We start from the raw sequence: 21058 nt of genomic DNA on the forward strand, positions 1-21058 counted from the left end.
CGTCAATCCCACCCCAAGTTTTGCTGCTATTTTTTGGGGGGGGGGATGAGGGTTTTGCAAAAATCAAAAAGGGGGGTGTGATGCCGAAAAATTTCGAAACCACTGGCTTAGAGCTTGCAAGAAATCAGAAAGTGGTTAAGTAGCCCTGGTGTGTACTGGTTTCCCTTGGATCTAAAATAAATCTAATCATACGACAGGGAGAAATTAATATGAAGTTTGTGGGGCAGAACCCGCCCGCAAATCTCTCCCTCAGCCTCTCCTCTACACTCCTTCTCCCTACCCCGACACACCTGCATCTCCACCTGCAATTCCTCACCCCACCCTCGCACACCAAACCCTATCCCAGCCAGAAACCCTCCAGCACGGTCTCTTTCTCCTCTGCACCTGGAGAGATCAGTAACCCCAGGGTTTGCTCTCCCTTGACACCTGGAATCAACACCTGATCTAAACAAAGACCTGACCTGGATGGGCCAATACATTCCACGCCCTAATGACACAAAAAACTAAGCACCAGGTTCTTAGAGCGCACTCTATTAGCCTCATTTAGCATGGACACTAATAGATAATATTTTTCCCCATTTTTTTCCTTGTCTTGCCCTCCCCATCCCCTCTCTTTCCCTCCTGTTTATTTGTACCCTGAACTCCTTAACTTCATTTATCTGAAGAGGGTTGTGCCCACAAAAGCTCATGAGACCATCTACATTTGGTGTTAGTCTCGAAGGTGCTGCAGGACTATTGGTTGGTTTTTAAGTTCCCTCCCTCCTTCCTAGTTAGGCCCTTTGTTCTGCCTAAAACCTGATGAAAGGGAGTTTAGCCTGTGAGTTACTTAGAATTCCCTCACCTCGGTGCCACCCGCTGCTACTGAACAGCCCTGGGCTCAGTCTCCTGCCTGGTGAGTTACCCACCGCTCTCTCAATTATTTAGGGCCTGCTCACAGGCAGGGCAGAGCGCAAGCACAGCCTGGGAGCTGCAGCCTGGGGTGCCTTTTGCAGAAGAGGCGATGGCCAGGAAAGCAGAAGATGCAATAAAAAAACGTGCCCAGCAGGGTTTACGGCCTCTTGGCTTTCTACTGGAATAGCTGGACTGAGACTGTCAGGTTTGTGTTCATCTATGAACACAGCCAGGCCCCTCTATGCTGCTTGGCGTCATGTTACTGCTTTGGAGCAGGCTCTGTTGCTTGCTTCTCTTCTGCTCCATGGCAACCTCCCCTTGGACGATGGCTAGAAAGGAGCACGGCGGCCTCCTCTCCCATGTTGCCCCAGCAGAGGCAGCAGCTTCAGATCAGCAAATAAGTTACCAGTCGCTGGTGCCTGTGACGCCAGCAACTCATCCCCGTCTACACTAAACAACTCCAGAGTCACAGTCGTCACCCCTGGGGCTACTCTGCCAACAGCATGGGAGGGTAGAAGCCAGCAGGGTGGGGGGGGCAGAACAACATGCACTTATGTTTGTGCTCGATTAAACACCACAATGGCAAGGCCCATTCACCCTAAGCTTCTGCAGTTGCTACCGCTGATCCGCTATGGCTGAGAATGTGGCAGACAAGACCTCAGGGTCTGAGGACAACGGCGACCCGACAGTCACTGCTGAGGCCCCAACCGTGTGATCCTACTGTACAGGTCTGCGGAGAGCTAGGCCTTCTTTAGAGGAGTGTTTCTCAACCAGGGGTAGAAGTACCCTTAGGGTACTCGAGAGACATCTGGGGAGTATGTCGACACAACTGAAATTTGGAGAAAACTGAATTTGGTTTAAGTTTTACAGCTCTTTATTATTTTTGTAGGTTTTACACCCAAAAATTTCATCACCTGCCCAGCTACAATTAAGTTGTTTAAACAAATGGGTTGTAATAGCAGAAAAAATATCTGTGCTGAAAACTGCAGGTACTGGGGGTACTTTTTTTTTTTTTTAAAGGGTACTTTATAAAAAAAAAGTTGAGAAACACTGCTTTAGAGGAATGGGGAGGTTGGAGGGCTGCAGTGCTGTGGTGCAGGTGAAGAAGTACAGAGTGCTTAGCAGCTTCTCTAGAGGTTTCTGTGTTAATATTTGGTTAAAACTCTGACTATCCCATTCTTTGGATCCCCATCGACCCTGCCCCATCTGGGTGAGACGGGTCAGTGCAGGCTGCCTGGATTTTGCGTCTTAAGAGTTCAGCTCTATGCCAGTAACTAATGATGATGATGATAAGAGTCCTGGACAATGAAGAAAAGCTTTGTCCCCGGAGTAAACATTTAATGAAGAAAATGCAGGATCATCAAAAGCCAGCCCCCTTAGGGCTTAAAAGCACTTGGGTCTAACCAAGGTAGCAAGCTGAAATAGTAACAGCATGGACCGGAGGATGAGGGAGGGAGGAAGTTGGGTATTGCTCTGTAGAGTCCTGTGCAAATACAAAATTTGTACCCACATCCACATTTTGTATCCACAAAAATCCACACTGACCTCTGTGGATGCAGATACCCATGGATATAACACAGATATCTGTGGATTTGCAGTGCTCTATTGATTTGTCATGTAGGGAATATTTATTATGTGTATTAGGATAACACGTACGGGTGCCAAATGCAATTGGGGCTCCCTTGTGCCAAATCCTGCGTATACACACATAGGAATAGGCGTCTCCCTGCCTTGAAAGGCTTACAACACCCATTGATATCACTGTTTCCATTGATCAGGCCTGAAGCAGAGGAGACAGACGAATGGGAGAAACTCCAGGGGGTAGCTGAGTTAGTCTGTACAGGATAAACTTAAAAAACAAAAACTGGTCTGGTATCACTTTATAGACTAACAAAACATGTAGATGGGATCATGAGCTTTTGTGGGCACAGCCCACTTCTTCAGATGACCGGAGTTTTGAGTTTATCATTAGCCCCGTTTTACAGACAGGGAACTGAGCCACAGAGAGACTGCGTGACTTGTCCGAGGTCACACAAGGGCTGGAGTAAAGCAGGGGAAAGTCATTCTCGCCACGGGGTCATCCTCCCTCTGGCGGGGCAGCTGCATTTGATGCTGACATACTATCGCGTACCTGGCAAGGGTTCAGCGTAGCTGTTTACTGCTTCTGTGTTTTCTTTCCAAAAGAAATATCTGAGACTCATCACCCTGCTGAAGTCACAATCAATGACTGACTAGCACAGCCAGCAACTGGGGGCTCAGGTGGGGAAGCAGCAGCAGCAGGGGCAGATTAAATCCTGAGACGCAAAGATTTTTTTTCATGCCAGCATTCCAGTGAAGAGCCAGAGAGAATCAATGATACTTAGAAGCAAACCTGTATCTAAGGCAGCAGTTTCTAGAAGTCTAATAATAGGGCTTGGACTTGTTCATTGCATGATTCATACAGTATTGCATAAAGCAACCAGTCCCCAGAATGGGTTCCTGAGAAGTCATGAATTAAAAAGGGGACGGAGTTCAGCTGCATTCGGGTTCCCTTAAGGTGCCATCTATCCCACTGTTTCTCAACCTTTTTTTTTATAAAGTACCCCTTTAAAATATTAGAAGTACCCCCTTTTTCAACAACAACAAAATAAGTACTCCCAGTACCTACAGTTTTCAGACACACCATTTTTTTTCTGCCATTGCAACCCATTTGTTGAAACAACTTCATCGTAGCTGGGTGGGCGGTGAAATTTTTGGGTGTAAAAAGTACAAAAATAATAAAGTGCTGTAAAACTTAAAACAAAAATTCAGTTTTCTCCGAATTTCAGTTGTGTTGACGTACCCCCCAGACTTCTCTTGAGTACCCCTAAGGATACTCGTACCACTGGTTGAGAAACACTGGTCTGTCCTGAGTGGGGTGTTCACGGAAAAACCTTTAAGCAAAACTGGAGTTTACAGATAAATCTGAAGGTAAATATGCCCATCATGCTGGCTTCCTGCTTCTGGGAACTGAAATAAAAAACCCCACGAGAACACCGAGGGACAGCCAGGCCCATCTTTTGGCTATGCAAAGCCCTCCTGATCCACAGCACTTATGACTTATCTGTCTTACAAGCCTTATTGAAATCACAGTCCCACTGTGCTTGCATGGTATAAACGCAGCATGAGAAACAACCCCAACCTGGAAGCATTTGCATTCCAAGTGGACCTCAGGCAGGAGAAGAAACAGAAGCTCAGAGAACAGTGACTTGCCTGAGGTCACAGCAAAGCCAAACTTAGAACCCAGCTCTCCTATGTTCCAGTGCCATACCCTAACCATTAGCCGACAAGGCCTCTCGGGGTGGAGGGGAGGTGCTGAGCATTGGGACATATGCAGGGGTTTAGGGTACAGCCTTCAGCACCCAGCATTATGTGATATAATTGAAAAACGCAACGGGTAAGTTGGGACGGTATCAGGAACATCAACGGTCTGAGGAGAGATTCTGCTCCACAGTCACAGGAGAACAGCTGTTCTCAGCCACAGAATTAAACAAGCCAGGGAGCAGCTGTTCAGGGTTGGGCTGAGATCTTCTTGCAGATTTTTTAATCAGTGTGGATCTCTGCCAACGTGAGTCACAGGTGGTTCTGTGCTCGTCCATCAGGGACTTAGCACTCCCTGCTTTCCTCCCAGGGAAGGGCAGCTTCACCTCATGCCCACTGGGTCACTCGGAGCATTCTGGGACCCTCCTCTGCCCTGACGCGCTGGACAACGACGATGACAGATGCTCAGAGCTTCAGGACTAAACTGTAGGGATCTTTCCACATGTCCTGCACCGACTAAGCTGGGCCCAGCACTTCCGAGTCACAAAGGGTGATGCCTCAGTATTTCACAGTGGAATCCACTTCCTGTGGCACTCAATGGCTCTGCTGGTTCTCTTAGCCTCAGCTACTATGTGGGGAAGGAGCTCGCGGCTGGGGTACATGAATGGGGAAGCATCTTTATAGCTTACTCTAAAGCAGCATATCCTCTAGCTATAGTCCAGTTTGCCACAGGGTGCCTCATGCTATGGAAACCCCATAGGGGTTCCCCAGTCGCATACAATGCAGGGACAGGCACCGCACGTTCCCCACTGCTCACCGCAGGCAGGAAGAGCACTGTGCCCACGTCAAGAACAAAGAACAATTAAAAACAGGAATAATTAGAACCGTCTCTTATTTACACCCTGAACAAAGTGAATCACGTTCTTCCGGATGACATTAGGAGTCCGCCTTTTAAATAATCTTAACATGCTTCACGAACGTAAGCAGCATGGCAGTGACAGAGCTAAAACTCCCCAGCCTGACATCTAGCCATGAGCCCATGCCGTCCCTCAGAACTGAGACTACAACACCGTAGCCCCCACCCCCTTCGTCTCAGTGTGCTGCCTCTCTAATAATACAGCTGCAAGAGCACCTCAGTCTGTCCTGGGACACCTCCCAGCCGAATGGCAATGGCACTTGCTCTCACAAGGCGGCTGGAAAGGAATGGGAGAGGGGAAAGCAGAGGGAACACGTTGGCCTGGGCCCTTGTTGTTATGCTGTTTTATCCCTCCCATCCAGGCTGACCTTTTTGGCGGCTCTGTAGACACAGCTGGAGTTTGTGAAGGAGACAGATGGGGCCCCATTAGTGCCTCATCATGCAAGCGAACAGCGACGTGCCATTATTCCCAGGGACACGCACTGCATCTCAGTGGGGCCAGGATGACGTTCAGAGACTGAAGGCAAATGACATTCACAGCTGTCTCCTCCAGAAACGAGAGCTTGAATAAAAAGGAGAATTTAATTATCACAGCTGCTTTCCGGTAGCGGTGCTGATCCCTTCCACGGTGACTAAATAAATAAGCTACCTATCTTCTGTAGTCTGCTTGGCACAACATGGAACCCAATACTTGGACTGTCTGTTGTTGGAGACCATAAAGCACGCTCTCTAAGGTGAGCCGCAATCAGAAAGGAGCCGATCTCCCCTCCCCATTGGAATGATACCAGGACTCTGTTCATCAGCTCCCATTTAGAACTGCTGGCCCAGGGTTACAATAAATGCAGCTGAAGGACCTTCCACTGCATGAAGAAGTGGCATGTATATTTATACCTTGGCAAAGTCCATGTTGGAAATAAACTAATTTTTCTAGCTATTTACTGAACTTTTCTATAAAGTGGGTCATAAAGTATCCTCAGTGAAGGCATTTCACTCCCGATGTATTCCAAATTCCTATCAGTCAGTAAAATCAGCTTTCAGAACAGTTCTGTACAAAACAAAACAGCTGCCAACGCACCTCAGACCTATCCTGGAACATCTAGTCCTGTACTCACACAGCTCTGCCAACTGCACCTGAATCCTGACCTGCAGCACTCCCTAATGCCATTCCTGAGCTCCCCACACAGCTGTGTGCACCTCATCCCAGACCCACAACACGCCTGCTAATCCAGCCTCTGACTTCTATGCGCATTCAAGTCACAAATTCTTCTCAATAAATGAAAAGAACTTGGACAAAGAGAAATCCTCATTAGTAAACTGAAATTAAGAGTCATGCCCCTGCAGGTCTGCACTGGCCCTTTTCTTTGTAATTCAGCAAATATGTATTGAGTGAAGCACACATAACATTAACGAAAAGCAAACATTACCCTTCTCAGTACCCTTGGATCACAGGGACAGTGCTACAGTTTATAGAAAGGAATTGCAAACGTCTTGTTCATTTTCAGTCTGATCAACACGTCCATCGATCTGGCTTTGGGAGTATATTTCATTTGAGTACTGGTAGACGTGAAACAAAGGACCTGAATGGAAATGAACGTAAACTCACACCTTAGGGCACAAGAAGAAAAGCTTACTTTGCAGAACCAATTATTTCCATCATTGTATTTCGGAACATGCATATCTCTCTTCCCCAGCATTTCCCTAGTCAATGCTTCATATCCTGGCAAACTGCAAAGGAAAACTGGATGATCTAACACAGAATTAAGTTACCGCAGGGTACATACTAGAGAGCTGTTGGCACATAACTTGACTGTGTTGTGAAACACAAAGCTAAAAAGGCTGCACTAGTGGATGAATGAGGCTGTGTCTACACTTGCTCAACCCTCACCTCCTCCCCGAACGTCAAAGTTTTGCCGCAGCAAGTGCATGTGAGAATGCTGCTTTATCAGGAGAAGAGAGTGAAACCCACTCATTGAGAGTACAAGTATTTTGCCAGCAAAAGCGCTGACAAAAAGCATTCACATACGCTGAGTTTTAGAGACAGGGCTGTGTCAACACAGCCTTGTCAATAAAAACTGCATAATGTAGACATACCCTAAGTCTTAACTACAGAATACTCAAAAACAACAATGGTCCTGTAGTTGTTTTTAAAGTTCTTTTAGTTACAGACTAACATGGTTACCCCTCAGACTTTTAAACATACAGAACACCCAGAGATTGTTTTTGCACCTTTTTTTTGTCCTCCCAAATACCCAGATCTTTTAGCACCAGTTTATAAATAGTAGAGAGGGTCATAAACCACTGCTGTGAAAAAAGGGGCAAGAATAACCTATTGCTTTTTCTTCTTCACCCCTGCACATCCACCATCACCAGTCACGATGGACTCATCACCTCTCAAGCTCACCAGGTGACCTCTCTTTTCCCACTCACCACCCCTGCAAATATGAACGTGTAATAGGAGTGAAGCCAGGCACCACTGATAGCTGACACATTACTGTAACATCTTGTATTTCAGACAGCCAGTCAGAATGCGGCAGAGAACCATCCATCTCCCAAGCCAGATTCCAAGAAGTTTTTTTTCCATCCAGAATATCTATGCAGTATCCTTCCTCATCCTGAGACTGGAAATGAGACCAGAGTGTCACATTCAGATTGTCCACCTGGCAGGACAGAGCAATACACAGTAGGGCATTGGGTTTGGCTTTGGCCCCTCCATCTCTGCGCCCTGGTTCCTATGTGCGAGTTGCTGAACCTATAGTGACTAGCTGAAGATTGGGATTTGGGAATCAGATGGAAGTGGTTTAATAGTTTGCAAGTTTAACCGTTTCCCCTAAGGCTCGCAAATCACAGGACCTTCCATTTTTTTTAAAAAAGGGGGGTCCTAAATTAACCATATGAAAACTGCCCAGCCCTCAAAGTTTAATTTTATTAGGGTCAAAAGAAAAAAAATTTATCGCCACCAAGACAAACGACAATTTTTTGTGAAGGAAAAAAATCATTTTTGGAAACCTCTGCAAATTCACATTTCCAAAGCAAGATAGTTAGTTTATCCTGAGAGAGCCAGAGGGTGTTAGGAAAGCCCAGCAGTCAGTATTACGCTTTTCCTCTCATCTCTACACCTGCTCCACATTACCCATGCAGACATAAATGATGCAGCGTCGCTTCCTCGGGGCAGCTCGCTCTAATGAACGTGTTTATTTAGAAATAATCTTCTCCTTATTGATTGTTATTTGCTTAAATGTCAGCGCTGTGCAAAGCCCAACAGCTCTGACCTATGAATTATTAACAGAGGAAAGGAGCCTGAACATTTTCCCATCAGCAAGTTCACCTGTTGCTAGACTCCTGCTATCAGCAGTGCTACCTTTTCAGAGCAGATGGCTTCATGTGGGTGTTCTAGATGTCTCGGCACTGGACTACAGTGGCAAAGGAGCTTCTGGAGGCTGCTGTGCTAGGTGGATGAGAGAACAATGCTCCAGCAGGAAAAAAAAAACAGGGTAATTTCTGGGCCATATGTGCTGACACCAGTTGTAGGACTGCTATGCTCTTCCTAGTCCAAGGAGGGATGATTTGGAAGTTTAGCCACTGGACTAGGATGTAGATTTAATTCCCATCTTTCCGACTGACCCCCTGTATGAACCGTGGGCTAGTCCTTGATCTCATTGTGCTTCACCAGTAAAATTGGAAAAATAATGCCTCCTTTCTCTATTTAGGTTTGTGAGGGGGTCACTCACCACCGTAGCGGGGGTCCGTCATCTGTCTCCGGAATCAGTCCATTCCGCCCGCACAGGCCTCCGCTCACGTGGTGTTCCCCCTCTGGAATCTTCTCGTCGCGTTGCTCTCTTCGCCACACTGCCCTCCGGCAGTGCCCAACTCACTCGCTCTGAGCCCCCCTTCCGGGGGAATTGATGTCTCTCCAGCAGGCCTGTCCGCAGGCCTAGCAGGCTGGCCGGCTGGCGGTCCGAGTCCCTGGCCCAGCCTAACTCTCTAGCCCTGCCCTAGCTCCAGAGAGCGTCCTGCTCCCTCGGCAGCCAGGCACACACCCTTGCCGCAGGCCTAGCAGGCTGGCCGATTGGCTGTCCAAGCGTCCTGGCCCAGCCTGTCTCTCTAGCCCTGCCCTAGCTCCAGAGAGCGTCCTGCTCCCTCGGCAGCCAGGCACACACTGTCTGTGCTGAAGCAGCCCTTCCCCTTTATAGCTCCCAGCTGGGCCTTAATTGGCCAACGCCGCCCAGCTGGGCTGAATTCCCCGGGCCTGCTCCAGGCCAGGGTTTGGCTCTTAAAGGGGCCAGTACAGGGCAGCTGCCCTGTTACACACCCTCCCCCTTAAATATCTCCCGGGGGGGGGTTCCCCTGCTGCCTGCCCTGTTCCCCAAATCTCAGCCGCCCCCCCATTCCTGCTATGAGGCGGGCCACCGTTCCTGGCGTGTCCATATCCCGTCCTCCTCCCGGAGTGGACCGGGACGGCCCGGGGGGGGGGGAAAGGGGCGCAGGCCCGCCCGTCTCACTGCGCCCCGGCCCAGGGACCCTAAATGCAGCCGCGTTGCTGCGATTGCCTCAGTCCGGATTTTGCTGGCCGTGAAGGCTCTCCGCCTGAGCGATCCCTGGGCCCCTTCTTCCCCCCTCCCTTTTCGGGTACCTGTAGCCTCTGAGGGCCCGTCGGGCTGTCGAGCTGTCTCAGTCATCCTAGTAGGGTCCAGGCGGCCCACTCAAGGGGTCCAGGGTTGGGTCCTGCGAGGTCCCGGCGGCGGTTCGGCCACAGCGTTCCAGCACCCATCGGGGATCGAGCTGGTCCAGCCCGTCGGGCTCGTCCTCGGGGTCCAGGGGGGCTCCTGCCGCTGGTCTGCGCCCCACCTCCATACCCCATTCTGGGGCATTTCGGTCGGCCCCCAGGAACTCAGCTGGGGGCAGCCCCGCCCGGGCCTTAGCCTCCCCAGGCAGGAGTTCGGGGTCTGCCTCCCGCTCCTCCAGTGGCTGGGCCCTGACTGCCCTCTCCCGCCGTCTTCTTAACCTCCCTGCCCCGCCCTCTGGGGTCCGGTCCCGTGACGGAGTGGGATCCGCCTCTGCCCACCCGGGTGTCCTGAGGGGTTCCTCCTCCTCTGGTTCCGTGGGCGGCCAATCCGCCCGGCTACCTGCCCTCCCCCATAAGTCCCGGTCCCCCACCTCGGGGTTGGATTCTTGTTCCTCATCCAGGCGGGACAATGCGTCCGCATTGGCGTTGGCCTTGCCCGCCCTGTGGTGTATGGAAAACACATAGGGTTGAAGGGCTAAATACCACCTCATAAGGCGGCTATTGGTGTCCCGCATAGTTTGTAGCCACTTTAGCGGGGCATGGTCTGTCAACAGGGTAAACTCACCCCCTAGCAGGTAGTACCTTAGGGCTTCAACCGCCCATTTGATCGCCAGGGCCTCTCTTTCTATCACGGAGTATTGGCGTTCTCGGGGAAACAGCTTACGGCTGATAAAAACCACCGGATGCTCTTCTCCACCAACCTCCTGGGAGAGTACGGCGCCCAGCCCAGTGGCGGAGGCGTCTGTCTGTAGACAAAAAGGTTTATCGAAGTCTGGGCTAAGCAAAACGGGCTCGCTACACAGGGCTTCTTTAAGTTGTTGAAAGGCCGAGTCACACTCTGTGTCCCACCTCACTCTCTGAGGTTTGTCCTTCGTGAGCAGAGAGGTGAGCGGCGCCGCTATGCTGGCAAATTGGGGGACAAATCGGCGGTAGTACCCCGCCAGTCCCAGAAATTGTCGGACCTTCCTTTTCGTGGTCGGGGTGGGGTAATTTCGTATGGCCTCTACCTTCCCCACCAGGGGCCGGACTAGCCCGTGCCCCAAACGATACCCCAGATAGGTGGTCTCTTGCGCGCCGATTTTACACTTTTTGGGGTTGGCCGTGAGACCCGCGTCGCGGAGCGTCCGTAGTACTGCCGCCACTTGGTTTATGTGGTCCTCCCAGTCGCGCCCGTAGATGACCACGTCATCCAGGTAAGCTGCGGCATACGCCAGATGAGGGGCAAGCAGGCGATCCATCATCCGCTGGAAGGTGGCAGGTGCCCCGTGGAGGCCGAACGGCATGCGCACAAAGTGGAAAAGCCCGGACGGGGTGGTGAAAGCTGTCTTCTCCTGGGACTCCCGATCCAGCGGGATTTGCCAATAGCCCTTCGTCAGGTCGAGGGTTGTTATGAACTTGGCTTTTCCCAGGCGCTCCAGCAGCTCATCCGTCCGTGGCATCGGGTAGGCGTCAAATTTCGATATAGCGTTTACCTTTCGAAAGTCGATGCAAAACCGAAGGCTTCCGTCCGGTTTAGGGACCAACACGATCGGGCTCCTCCACTCACTCCTGGATCGCTCGATCACTCCCAGCTCCAACATGGTGTGGACCTCTCGTTCCACGACGTCACGCATCCGTCGGGGAAGAGGTCTGTTCCCCTCCCGCACGACCTGACCGGGCGGAGTCCGGATGGTGTGCGTTATTGCTGAGGTTCGGCCCGGCCGCGAGGTAAAGGTCCTGGCGAAGGTTTCAACAAGCAGCTGGGCTACGCGCCGTTGGTTCTGCGACAGGGTGTCCGCGAGCTGGGGTGTCTCTTCCCCCTCGGCGTCAGGGACCCTAGGACCTAACCCGGGTTCCGACGGGTAGGGCGCGACCAACATGCATTCTCGCTCTCGCCAAGGTTTGAGGAGGTTCACATGATATATTTGTTTCTTTCTTCGCCGGTCCGGCTGATGAACCTCATAGGTGACTGGGCCCACTCGTCGGGATACCTCATACGGCCCCTGCCAGCGGGCCAGCAGTTTTGACTCCTCTGAGGGGAGTAACAGCAGCACCCGATCCCCGGGTTCGAACACTCTTTCCTGGGCTCCCCGGTTATACCCTCGCTCCTGCTCTCGCTGGGCTGCCTGTATGTTTTCTTGAGCCAAGGCCCCCACCTGCGTGAGTCTCTCCTGTAGTCGAAGTACGTACTGCAGAAGCCCGACCGAAGAGGAGGGGGTCCGTTCCCAGGTCTCTCTAACCAGATCGAGGACGCCCCGAGGTCGTCTGCCATACAGGAGCTCGAAGGGGGAAAATCGAGTGGAGGCCTGTGGCACCTCCCGCACTGCCATCAAGAGCAAGGGGATAAGCTGGTCCCAGTGCTTCATGTCCGCCGGAGGGAACCTTCTCAGCATCCCCTTCAGGGTGCGGTTGAACCGCTCTACCAGCCCGTCGGTTTGGGGGTGGTAGACGGAGGTCTGTAGCTTGTGAATATCCAGGAGGTCGCAGACCTGGCGCAGCAACCGGGATGTGAAGTTCGTTCCTTGGTCTGTCAGTAGTTCTCGAGGTAGCCCCACCCAGGCAAAAATCCTCACCAACTCGTTCGCGATCGTGCGGGCACGGGTGTTTCGGAGGGGGACGGCCTCAGGGAACCGGGTTGCATAGTCCATGATTGTTAAAATATACCGAAATCCAGCCGCGCTCCGCGGAAAGGGCCCCACTATGTCCAAGGCGATCCTTTCAAAGGGGGTCCCTACCACGGGCAAAGGGACGAGGGGAGCTTTCGGCACGCCGGGAGCTGCGGCGAGCTGGCAGGCTGGACACGACTGGCAGTAGTCTTTGACCTCTTTGTACACCCCGGGCCAGAAGAAGCGGGCCAAAACTCGGGCCAGGGTCTTCTCATGCCCGAGGTGCCCGGCGGCGGGAAGGTCGTGCGCCAACCTCAGCACGGCTCGTCGATGGGTCCGGGGTACCAACAACTGGGCCTCTTCTTCCTGCGTCTGCGGGTTCCGCCCGACCCGGTAGAGCCGGTCGGCTCGTAGCTCAAACCGAGGCCAGTGCGCCGCCCTCTGTGGATCCACCACCGTCCCATCAACACAAGCGAGCTGGATGTAGGCCTCCCGCAGGGTGGGATCCTCCCGCTGGTCGCGGGGAAAGTCGGTCGAGTCCAGCGCGACCGGCATGTCCTCCGGGTCCGAGCGCCCTGGGTTGGCCGGTTCAGCTGCGTCGCGCCCGGCGGGGCCCTCCCTGTCGAGCGACCCCGGCGGTCGGACTGCTTGGAGTTCCTCCCCCAGGAGTTCCACGCGGGGCTCGGTCGGTGCCGGTACGTCTGTAATGAGAGCTGTAAGACCTGGCCAATCACGACCCAGCACCATAGGGTATGGCAGGTGCGGCACCACGCCCACTCGCATCATTCGGGTGACTCCCCGTACCGTCAAGGGAAGCCGGACCTGAGGATAGATCTTCACATCCCCATGGATGCACCGCAGCTGCAGCTCCCCCTCGGCCAACGCGGTGTTAGGGAGTACCTCGGGGCGAATAAGCGTCTGGCTGCATCCCGAGTCGAGGAGGGCGAATACCGCGGGATCCCCCGCGGGTCCCCGGGTGGTCAGGGAGGGGGAGCTAGCCGGGGGAGTCGGGGCGGCCCCCATACCGGCCTGGTCCTGCTCCGCCACCTCCTGAAGAGCCTGGCAGTATTGGGCTCGAAGCTTCACTGACGGCTGTCGCCCCTTAGTCAGTCCTTCGGGCATTGCCTCCCCCTCCATGGCCCTCCCGTCCGAGCTCGCCGAGAGGGGAGGAGGGAACCCCGCAACTTCTCTCTCTTTACGGGGGGGGGGGGGGTTTCCTCTCTCTCTTTTTTTTTTTTTTTTTTTTTTTTTGTATTAGGGTCCACTGAGGCCCACGCAGGGCCCTTACCTCAGGGCCGGGATCGCGTATATGCCCACATTCTCCACCATCTGTGAGGGGGTCACTCACCACCGTAGCGGGGGTCCGTCATCTGTCTCCGGAATCAGTCCATTCCGCCCGCACAGGCCTCCGCTCACGTGGTGTTCCCCCTCTGGAATCTTCTCGTCGCGTTGCTCTCTTCGCCACACTGCCCTCCGGCAGTGCCCAACTCACTCGCTCTGAGCCCCCCTTCCGGGGGAATTGATGTCTCTCCAGCAGGCCTGTCCGCAGGCCTAGCAGGCTGGCCGGCTGGCGGTCCGAGTCCCTGGCCCAGCCTAACTCTCTAGCCCTGCCCTAGCTCCAGAGAGCGTCCTGCTCCCTCGGCAGCCAGGCACACACCCTTGCCGCAGGCCTAGCAGGCTGGCCGATTGGCTGTCCAAGCGTCCTGGCCCAGCCTGTCTCTCTAGCCCTGCCCTAGCTCCAGAGAGCGTCCTGCTCCCTCGGCAGCCAGGCACACACTGTCTGTGCTGAAGCAGCCCTTCCCCTTTATAGCTCCCAGCTGGGCCTTAATTGGCCAACGCCGCCCAGCTGGGCTGAATTCCCCGGGCCTGCTCCAGGCCAGGGTTTGGCTCTTAAAGGGGCCAGTACAGGGCAGCTGCCCTGTTACAAGGTTGCAAACACTTCAGGACATGGGATCGACCAAAACAGGGCAAATATGAGATCATCACCTGTAAGCCTACCCGGCTTTACCTTCCAACAGAAGGGAAACCAACATCTGTTAACATGACCTGGGTGCAGTTCTCCATACAGGGTAGTTGCTGCCTTTTTCTAGGGGATGCTGATCACTCCTATTTAATGTCAACTTATTGGGGTCCATGAAAACCATGGAAGAAAGGATGGAGCAGCCATTTGCATTGAAAACCGATGCTTCCTGGACCATTTTTTCATAGTAGCATGACAGTAAAGGCTGGGATGGTGAAACAGTACCCAAGAGAAGGCCGCAATGGACCTTGTCTCTATGCACTCCTTGTTTCAGTATTCTGTTTATAGATGGAAACACTAAGATAAAACAGATAGGATGGCAGTTTTCATTTAGGCTTTGTCTATACCAGTGTTTCTTAAACTTTTTAAGATCGAGGAACACCAAACAATAATTTTTTTTTAATGTGGAACACCAAGGATATTTTGTTAAGCAAAAAAAAAAAAGGTTGGGGGGACGTTATAAGGTCACCTACCCCTTTAAGGGGGCCATTTTGAATTCTGTTGTTCTCCGCGGCACACCTCCGACTGCCTCGCAGCACACTGCTGTGCCATGGAACACAGTTTAAGAAACACTGGTCTATACTTAGCGCACTTTAAACTTAAAGCGTGGCCATGGTACAAGTGTAAACCACCTCCATGAGGGGAGAAGCTAACAGTGCTGGGAGCTGTCTGGTTCACGCTGGCGCTTTACAGAGCTGTAACCTGCTGTGCTCGAGGGTGGGGAAGGGGGGTGGTTTCACACCCCTGAGCCAGAAAGTTACAGTGCTTTAAAGTGCTAATGTAGACTTCATCTGAGATTCACTGACACAGCACAACAGAGCCTTATTAAAGGAAACGTTAACATTTTGGGTGGGGAACCCATTAAAAAGGAACAAATGGGAGCATTAAGCAGACATTCAGTGTTGACCTGCAACACTGCAGTTTTGTCTCCCAGGCAGATTTGGGACAGTGTACTGTAAAGACTGAGATTTTTAAAAACTCCATTGTTATACGAAAGACTCTAGGGGAGGGACTAATTGCACAGAGTAAAAAGCACCCCTCTACAGAGGCAAAGCCCAAATCCTGTCTACCCATGTGTCTCACACAAGCCTTCAAAACAGGATTTAAATATTGCACAGGCTTTGTGCTGCTCCTCTGCTCAGGGAGAATTTCATCCTCAAAGTATCAATCTCCCAGGCAACAAAAAGACAGGCAGGGGTGTGTACCCATCGTGCTTTGTACAGTCTAACACGTGCCTTCCGTGCAGTGAAGTTCATTAAAAAATAACTTTCTTTACCAAAACGCAGAATAAAATAAAATACTTGATACCATTTCACACAGCAACATCTACTTGCATTTCAATGGCATGTCAGCTCAGCCTGACAGACACTCCATATGCCTTGCTGCTGTGCACAATGGATACATTGTCAACGGTATTAAAGGAACCAGATCTAGAGAACAGGTTTATCCAAGTGTGCCGAATGCTCAGACAAACCCAGGTGAAGGGTGACTTTTACCTAATGTAACAAGCTCCTCAAGTGTGACATTACAGAAAAGCAAAGAAACACATTTAGAGTCAACGCAGGTGTCAATGTGGCAGAGTCCTTACATGAGAGCATTAAGGCTCTGAATTGATGGCTTATCCAACATGTATTCCCGCTTACTAACTACATGAAATCTACACATCCACAGCAATGGCTATACAAACTTATAACAAGACTCCTTGACGTCACGCATCTGAAGGGGTCAAGTACTAGCTCCCACAGTCCTGTAGCAGGAGCCCAAGAAATGCTACCACTTAGCCAGGAGATTCAGAAGTGATTAGTGATTTTCAACGGACCAATCTGACGTACCTTGAAAGGGCCTGTTTCTCAAAACATGCGGAGCACCACATGCAAATGGTCACCTCTCTCTTCTGGTCCCTGCTGCAGAGTTCCCTTTTTTCCTTTTCAACAAAGAGTTAAATAAAATCTCTGGGAAAGCAACTAGCCAACCCCCCAACTATGCAGGAGGAAATCTAGCCGAGCAGTGACATGAGCATTTCATCAATACTCATCCCTAGTGAGTACAAGGGATTGAGCAGACAAAGGGAAGTGCAGTGTCCTCTCCTACATTTCAAATGTAATTTTCCAGATTAAATACATGCATGGTTCTCTCACTGTCACACTGTTTCCTTTCCTGGCGTCTCCAGCTCTGACCCAATAGTGTCATGTTAAATCAGAGCCACATTGCTGCACTGTCTGCCCTTTTGACCTTGCTACAGCAGCTTGTTCAGCTGTTAACCTGCAAACATGCTGAGAGATCCACCTGCCCAACACAGCTACCGGGGTATGCTTTCCATTACATAGGCTCACTGTTCGACCACCACAGCCCCCCACGTCAGCACTGTGTCCCCACACAAGGGCAGACCCCTTCATAGATAGAGCCACTCATATACAGCCACAACTCATCTGTTCTCTCGGGTGTGTGTGTGTGATTCACACAGGATGAAAGGGCCATTTGCATGCAGGGCACCACGCTTACGCACCACTAAGTTTCATTTTACCCCTCAGATTAGGGCTTAGGCTAGGCACAGAGCTTGTACTGTCTGTCCCTCTGCACAGAGGACAAGTTCACTGACATTCCCCCTCTTGTGCCCCTGCACAGGTTTCTACACAACTGATGTAAAGGTCATGTTTAATCAGGTTCATAATATAGTACGTGGCTGTAAAAACTTGGGTAGAGTTTAATACTGCACCATCAGCCTGGAGAGTCTTTGACAAAAGGGAACTTGAACACATCCTTGTAGATTTGGGAAAATGAATCACAATCATTAATCATTTTTACCCCCATAAGCAGTTTCCAGGCATTTAAAATTCACAGGACATTATGTTTCTTTAAACACACAGACATACACACACACACACACACACACACACACACACACACACACACACACACACACACACACACACACACACACACACACACACACACACACACACACACACACACACACACACACACACACACACAGAATAATAAATAAGATTAATAAAAGCCCTGTGCTTTCACAATATCTAGGACCACAACAAGGAAAAGAGAGCTTAAGGCAAATGAAATCACATCCCATTAAGACAGATAATTAACAAAAAAAAAATCAGTTTGTTTGAAAGTGCAAGTTTCTCCTTGGAAAGTATCTCCTGGATCCTAGGAACCCCGAGTGATCCTAGGAATTTTTCTCTATGGTATAGACTGTCTTGTTTGCTGAGATTCTCAGCATTTCAGAGTCACTGCCTCTGCTGTGTTGCTGGGGGGTTTCAAATGCTGTTATCTGCAAATAATGTTTCTTAGGAGTAGGCAAGCATCTATTTAACAGATGAGGACTACTGAGAGAGAGAGAGGCTGTGGATTTTCCTGGTGCCAGACAGTATCCCGGCACACGGTCTAACATAGTCATGTCTTGTTATTTAGTTTTGCTCTTCAGTAGTCTAATAAATAATAATGCAGGCAGCAACAGGGATAATATATTTGTAGGTGGCTGCTGGATTTTCAAACTTTCTTACCAGTACATTCTGGAAAAAGGCTGTGCAGGCAGAGCAGAGAGTAACAGAACTGAGAGCAGATGATGTACTCTTTACAGCTGGAGGCTTGCAGAGTGAAATCACCAGGTGGGAAATCTTTATTAGAGAACCTTACAAGCATTTTTTTCCCCCTAGGAAGGTTTAAGCAGGTGGCCGACAAAGCTGGCTGATCATTTTTGGTCCACAGGTGCACTGCTAACCTCCTGGTTTTTTCCTGGCTTGCTTTGACTTCCGGGGCTTAAGGATGGTGTAGTTTGCATATGACGTGTGCCGCTCAGACAGGAAAGGGACATAGAAAGCACGCAGCAGCTTGGAAGACCTGAAACCAAAAGGGAAAAACAGACCGGACTTAAAGTGATCATTTAGAAAACGTATTTTGAAGTGCCACAAAAGAACAGCCGATGCCTAGTACAGGACCTGGGACTAGGGCCGTGTGTCAGGAATGTGGGGAACAGCAGTGACACAGACACACTGAGCTCCATTCTGCCTTTTCCTTCTCAGTACAACCAAAGCTGTTTTGTATCAGGATTACCAGCTTTACAGAAACCAGACCTGTTAGTTCAGAACTCTTTCCCCTTCTCCATTCCTGCGGTAATGGCAGTAATTATGAAAAGATGGCTTCTCCTCGGTGTGAAGAGCCAGAAGGCAGGTAGTTCAGCCAAAATGAGATTACTCAGAGATGTTATTCCAAAACTCCCTTTCCCCGGAAAAGCACAAGGGAGGCATTAAGAGATAGTAAGTTAGCTGCTTTGCTTTTGGCTTTTCCAGTCTCCTAAAGGCTACTCGTTTTAGGAAGCGCGCTCTTCCCCCTTCTCTAACAAAGCAGTGGAGATGGGGGAAAAAAGCAATTGGCTCTAGGGTCTTGTTTTCCAGCATATCACTTTTCTGCTGCAGCATCTCAAATTAGAGAAGGGCTGAACCATCCTATGTCCTGCCTGGTGACCTGCTGCAGGCTATCAGTCTTCAGGGCATGTTTACCCTGACCCTCTTGGGCTGGGGAGTAGCATTTAGCCCCAATACTTTGCTACAACTGCACCAATGGAGCACTTGTGAGAGAAAGGCTGGATGGCTTTATCAAATTAGTATCCGTTCATCTGGCCGCTAATTGCTGTTGCACTACTAACTTGGTATACTTTAAGTGTATGTATTCTTCCACTGAGCAGATGTCAATTTCTTGGTTAAATAAGGAGTGCAAAAATAAGATAATTTCCTTAATCAGCAGCGCTGAAAATTCCACTGAAAAGCCATGCAATCTTTAGCAATCTCTTGAAATTGGTACTGAGGCCAGGGTGTTTCATTCTGAACACCAAAGCTCATTTCCAGACTTATCTCTTTCCGATTACATTGCTGGGAAACCATCAGCCTTGATAGATGTATAACTAAATGCCATCAATGCAAATGCCTGCCAAGAAACAAAAGGCTGGATAAGCAGCAATAACGGTCAAATCTGTGATTTATAACATGCTGAGAGGCCAGGGCCAACACATAGATCCAGGGTGTGTTATCTGGACGCTCCTGAGATGCTCTATAATTCGAGTAGCTTGCTGATAACCCAGCAGTGATTATGGAATCAAATGGAATGCTACAAGTGCTGCCTGGTGCAGTACTCAATTCACGCTGTTTAAGGAAAAAGTGGCTGCAGGAGAGGGGGTTGCTTTTGTTTAGAAGCAGCATGAAACATATTTCTAAACCAAAAATGCAGCAGGAAAACAATGTGACAGCAACGGCCATTGTGAAACTCCAAAGGCGCTTGGAAAATTCAGTGTGTCACACTACTTGGGATCTAATGGAGGCCACCAAACACATGGTCTCTTGCAGCTTGGAATACAGGTTTCCCGCAAGGAAAGGTACTATTTATTATTTGTATTAAAGTAAGGCCTACAGGATCCAATCAAGATCAGGCCCCGTTTTCCTTGGTACTTACAAACACTGAGTAAGAGACAGCCCCTGCTTGAAAAGCTTGCAAACTAAATTGACAAAGCGTAGGGGAAAGGAAGTATTGTTATCTCCAGATGGGAAACTGAGGGGCTGTGACAGGGTAGTTGCCCTGCACTGGAAGAAAAAGGGTTAAAAATAGCCCTGGGAGAGGGCTGTCCTGGGAGCTAATTAGAGAGAGGCATGAAACAGCCAATCAGAGCCTGGCTAGGCCCTATAAGAAGGGCTCCTGGGCAGGAGGAACATTCCCTCCTGCTCCAGCTCTGGAGGGAAATGGACCTGGTCGCCTGCTAGTACAGGATACCTTGGACAGAGCAGTGCTAGCGGGAGGCAGGGTGAGCCAAGGGAGCTCAGGTCTGAATAAACCCCAAGCGACTGTGACCCAGACAGGCACTAGGGCTGCAGAGAAACAGTCAAGGCAGGAGAAGGCAGCAGGTCCACACCCTCTCGCCAATGATGAGAGGCCATTTCAGACTGTGGTTTGCCTCTCAGGCAGGGGCTGGATGACCACGAGCAATGGGTCACTGAGGCAAGGTGTGTATAGGGGGTTGCAGCTTCCTGGCAGGAGAAACTCACAAAGTGTAGGGCAGTGGTCCCCAACCATTTGAGGTTGCCAGGCACCAGGGGGCGTGGCCGTTTGCCCGCCGGGCGCCAGAGGGCGGGGACACTTGCACGCCCGGGGGCGCCGCCCCATAGCCATGCGCCAGGGGGCGGGGCCCCCCCCAAGCGCCATGCACCCGGGGCCAGCGCTCCCCCCAGGCTCCGCATGCCCAGAGCGCGGGTGGCCAATCCGCGGTGTTCCCGGGGCCAGCGCTCACCGTGCGCCATGCGCCCGGAGCTGGCTCCGGCACCATGCATGCGCCATGTGCCCGGGGCCAAGCCAGCACCGAGCACTTGGCGGGTGCACACAAATGCCCCCGCGGGCGACATGGCGCCCGTGGGCACCGTGTTGGGGACCACTGGTGTAGGGGCACTGCTGTGGGGCAGTATCCTGAAGGAAGGGTGCCATGCTCTGGGAAGAACACGGGTTTGAATGCATGGTGGAAAACAGACATGCAGGCAATAGCACGTGAGACACCACCAGGATAGGGTGCTCTGAGGCTGGGC

At 51.1% G+C, this 21058-nt stretch overlaps 1 protein-coding gene across 3 annotated transcripts in view; it reads right to left on the bottom strand.

The window, feature by feature from the left end:
• The window catches only part of ALG9 (ALG9 alpha-1,2-mannosyltransferase), a 120863-nt gene that overhangs the window by 48297 nt on the left and 51508 nt on the right, over positions 1-21058 (bottom strand). Inside the window, exon 15 of one of the 3 annotated variants that reach the window (XM_075909428.1) lies at positions 17159-18335. The exons of the other annotated variants lie outside the window; for them this stretch is intronic. Coding sequence (XP_075765543.1) covers positions 18212-18335 — 124 coding nt within the window. The 3' untranslated portion in view covers positions 17159-18211. Of the gene's footprint in view, positions 1-17158; positions 18336-21058 lie in introns of those variants that run through there. 3 annotated transcript variants of the gene reach the window in all.

The sequence above is a fragment of the Pelodiscus sinensis genome, chromosome 26 (assembly GCF_049634645.1).
Source record: "Pelodiscus sinensis isolate JC-2024 chromosome 26, ASM4963464v1, whole genome shotgun sequence".
In the NCBI taxonomy this organism is placed as follows: Eukaryota; Metazoa; Chordata; order Testudines; family Trionychidae; genus Pelodiscus; species Pelodiscus sinensis.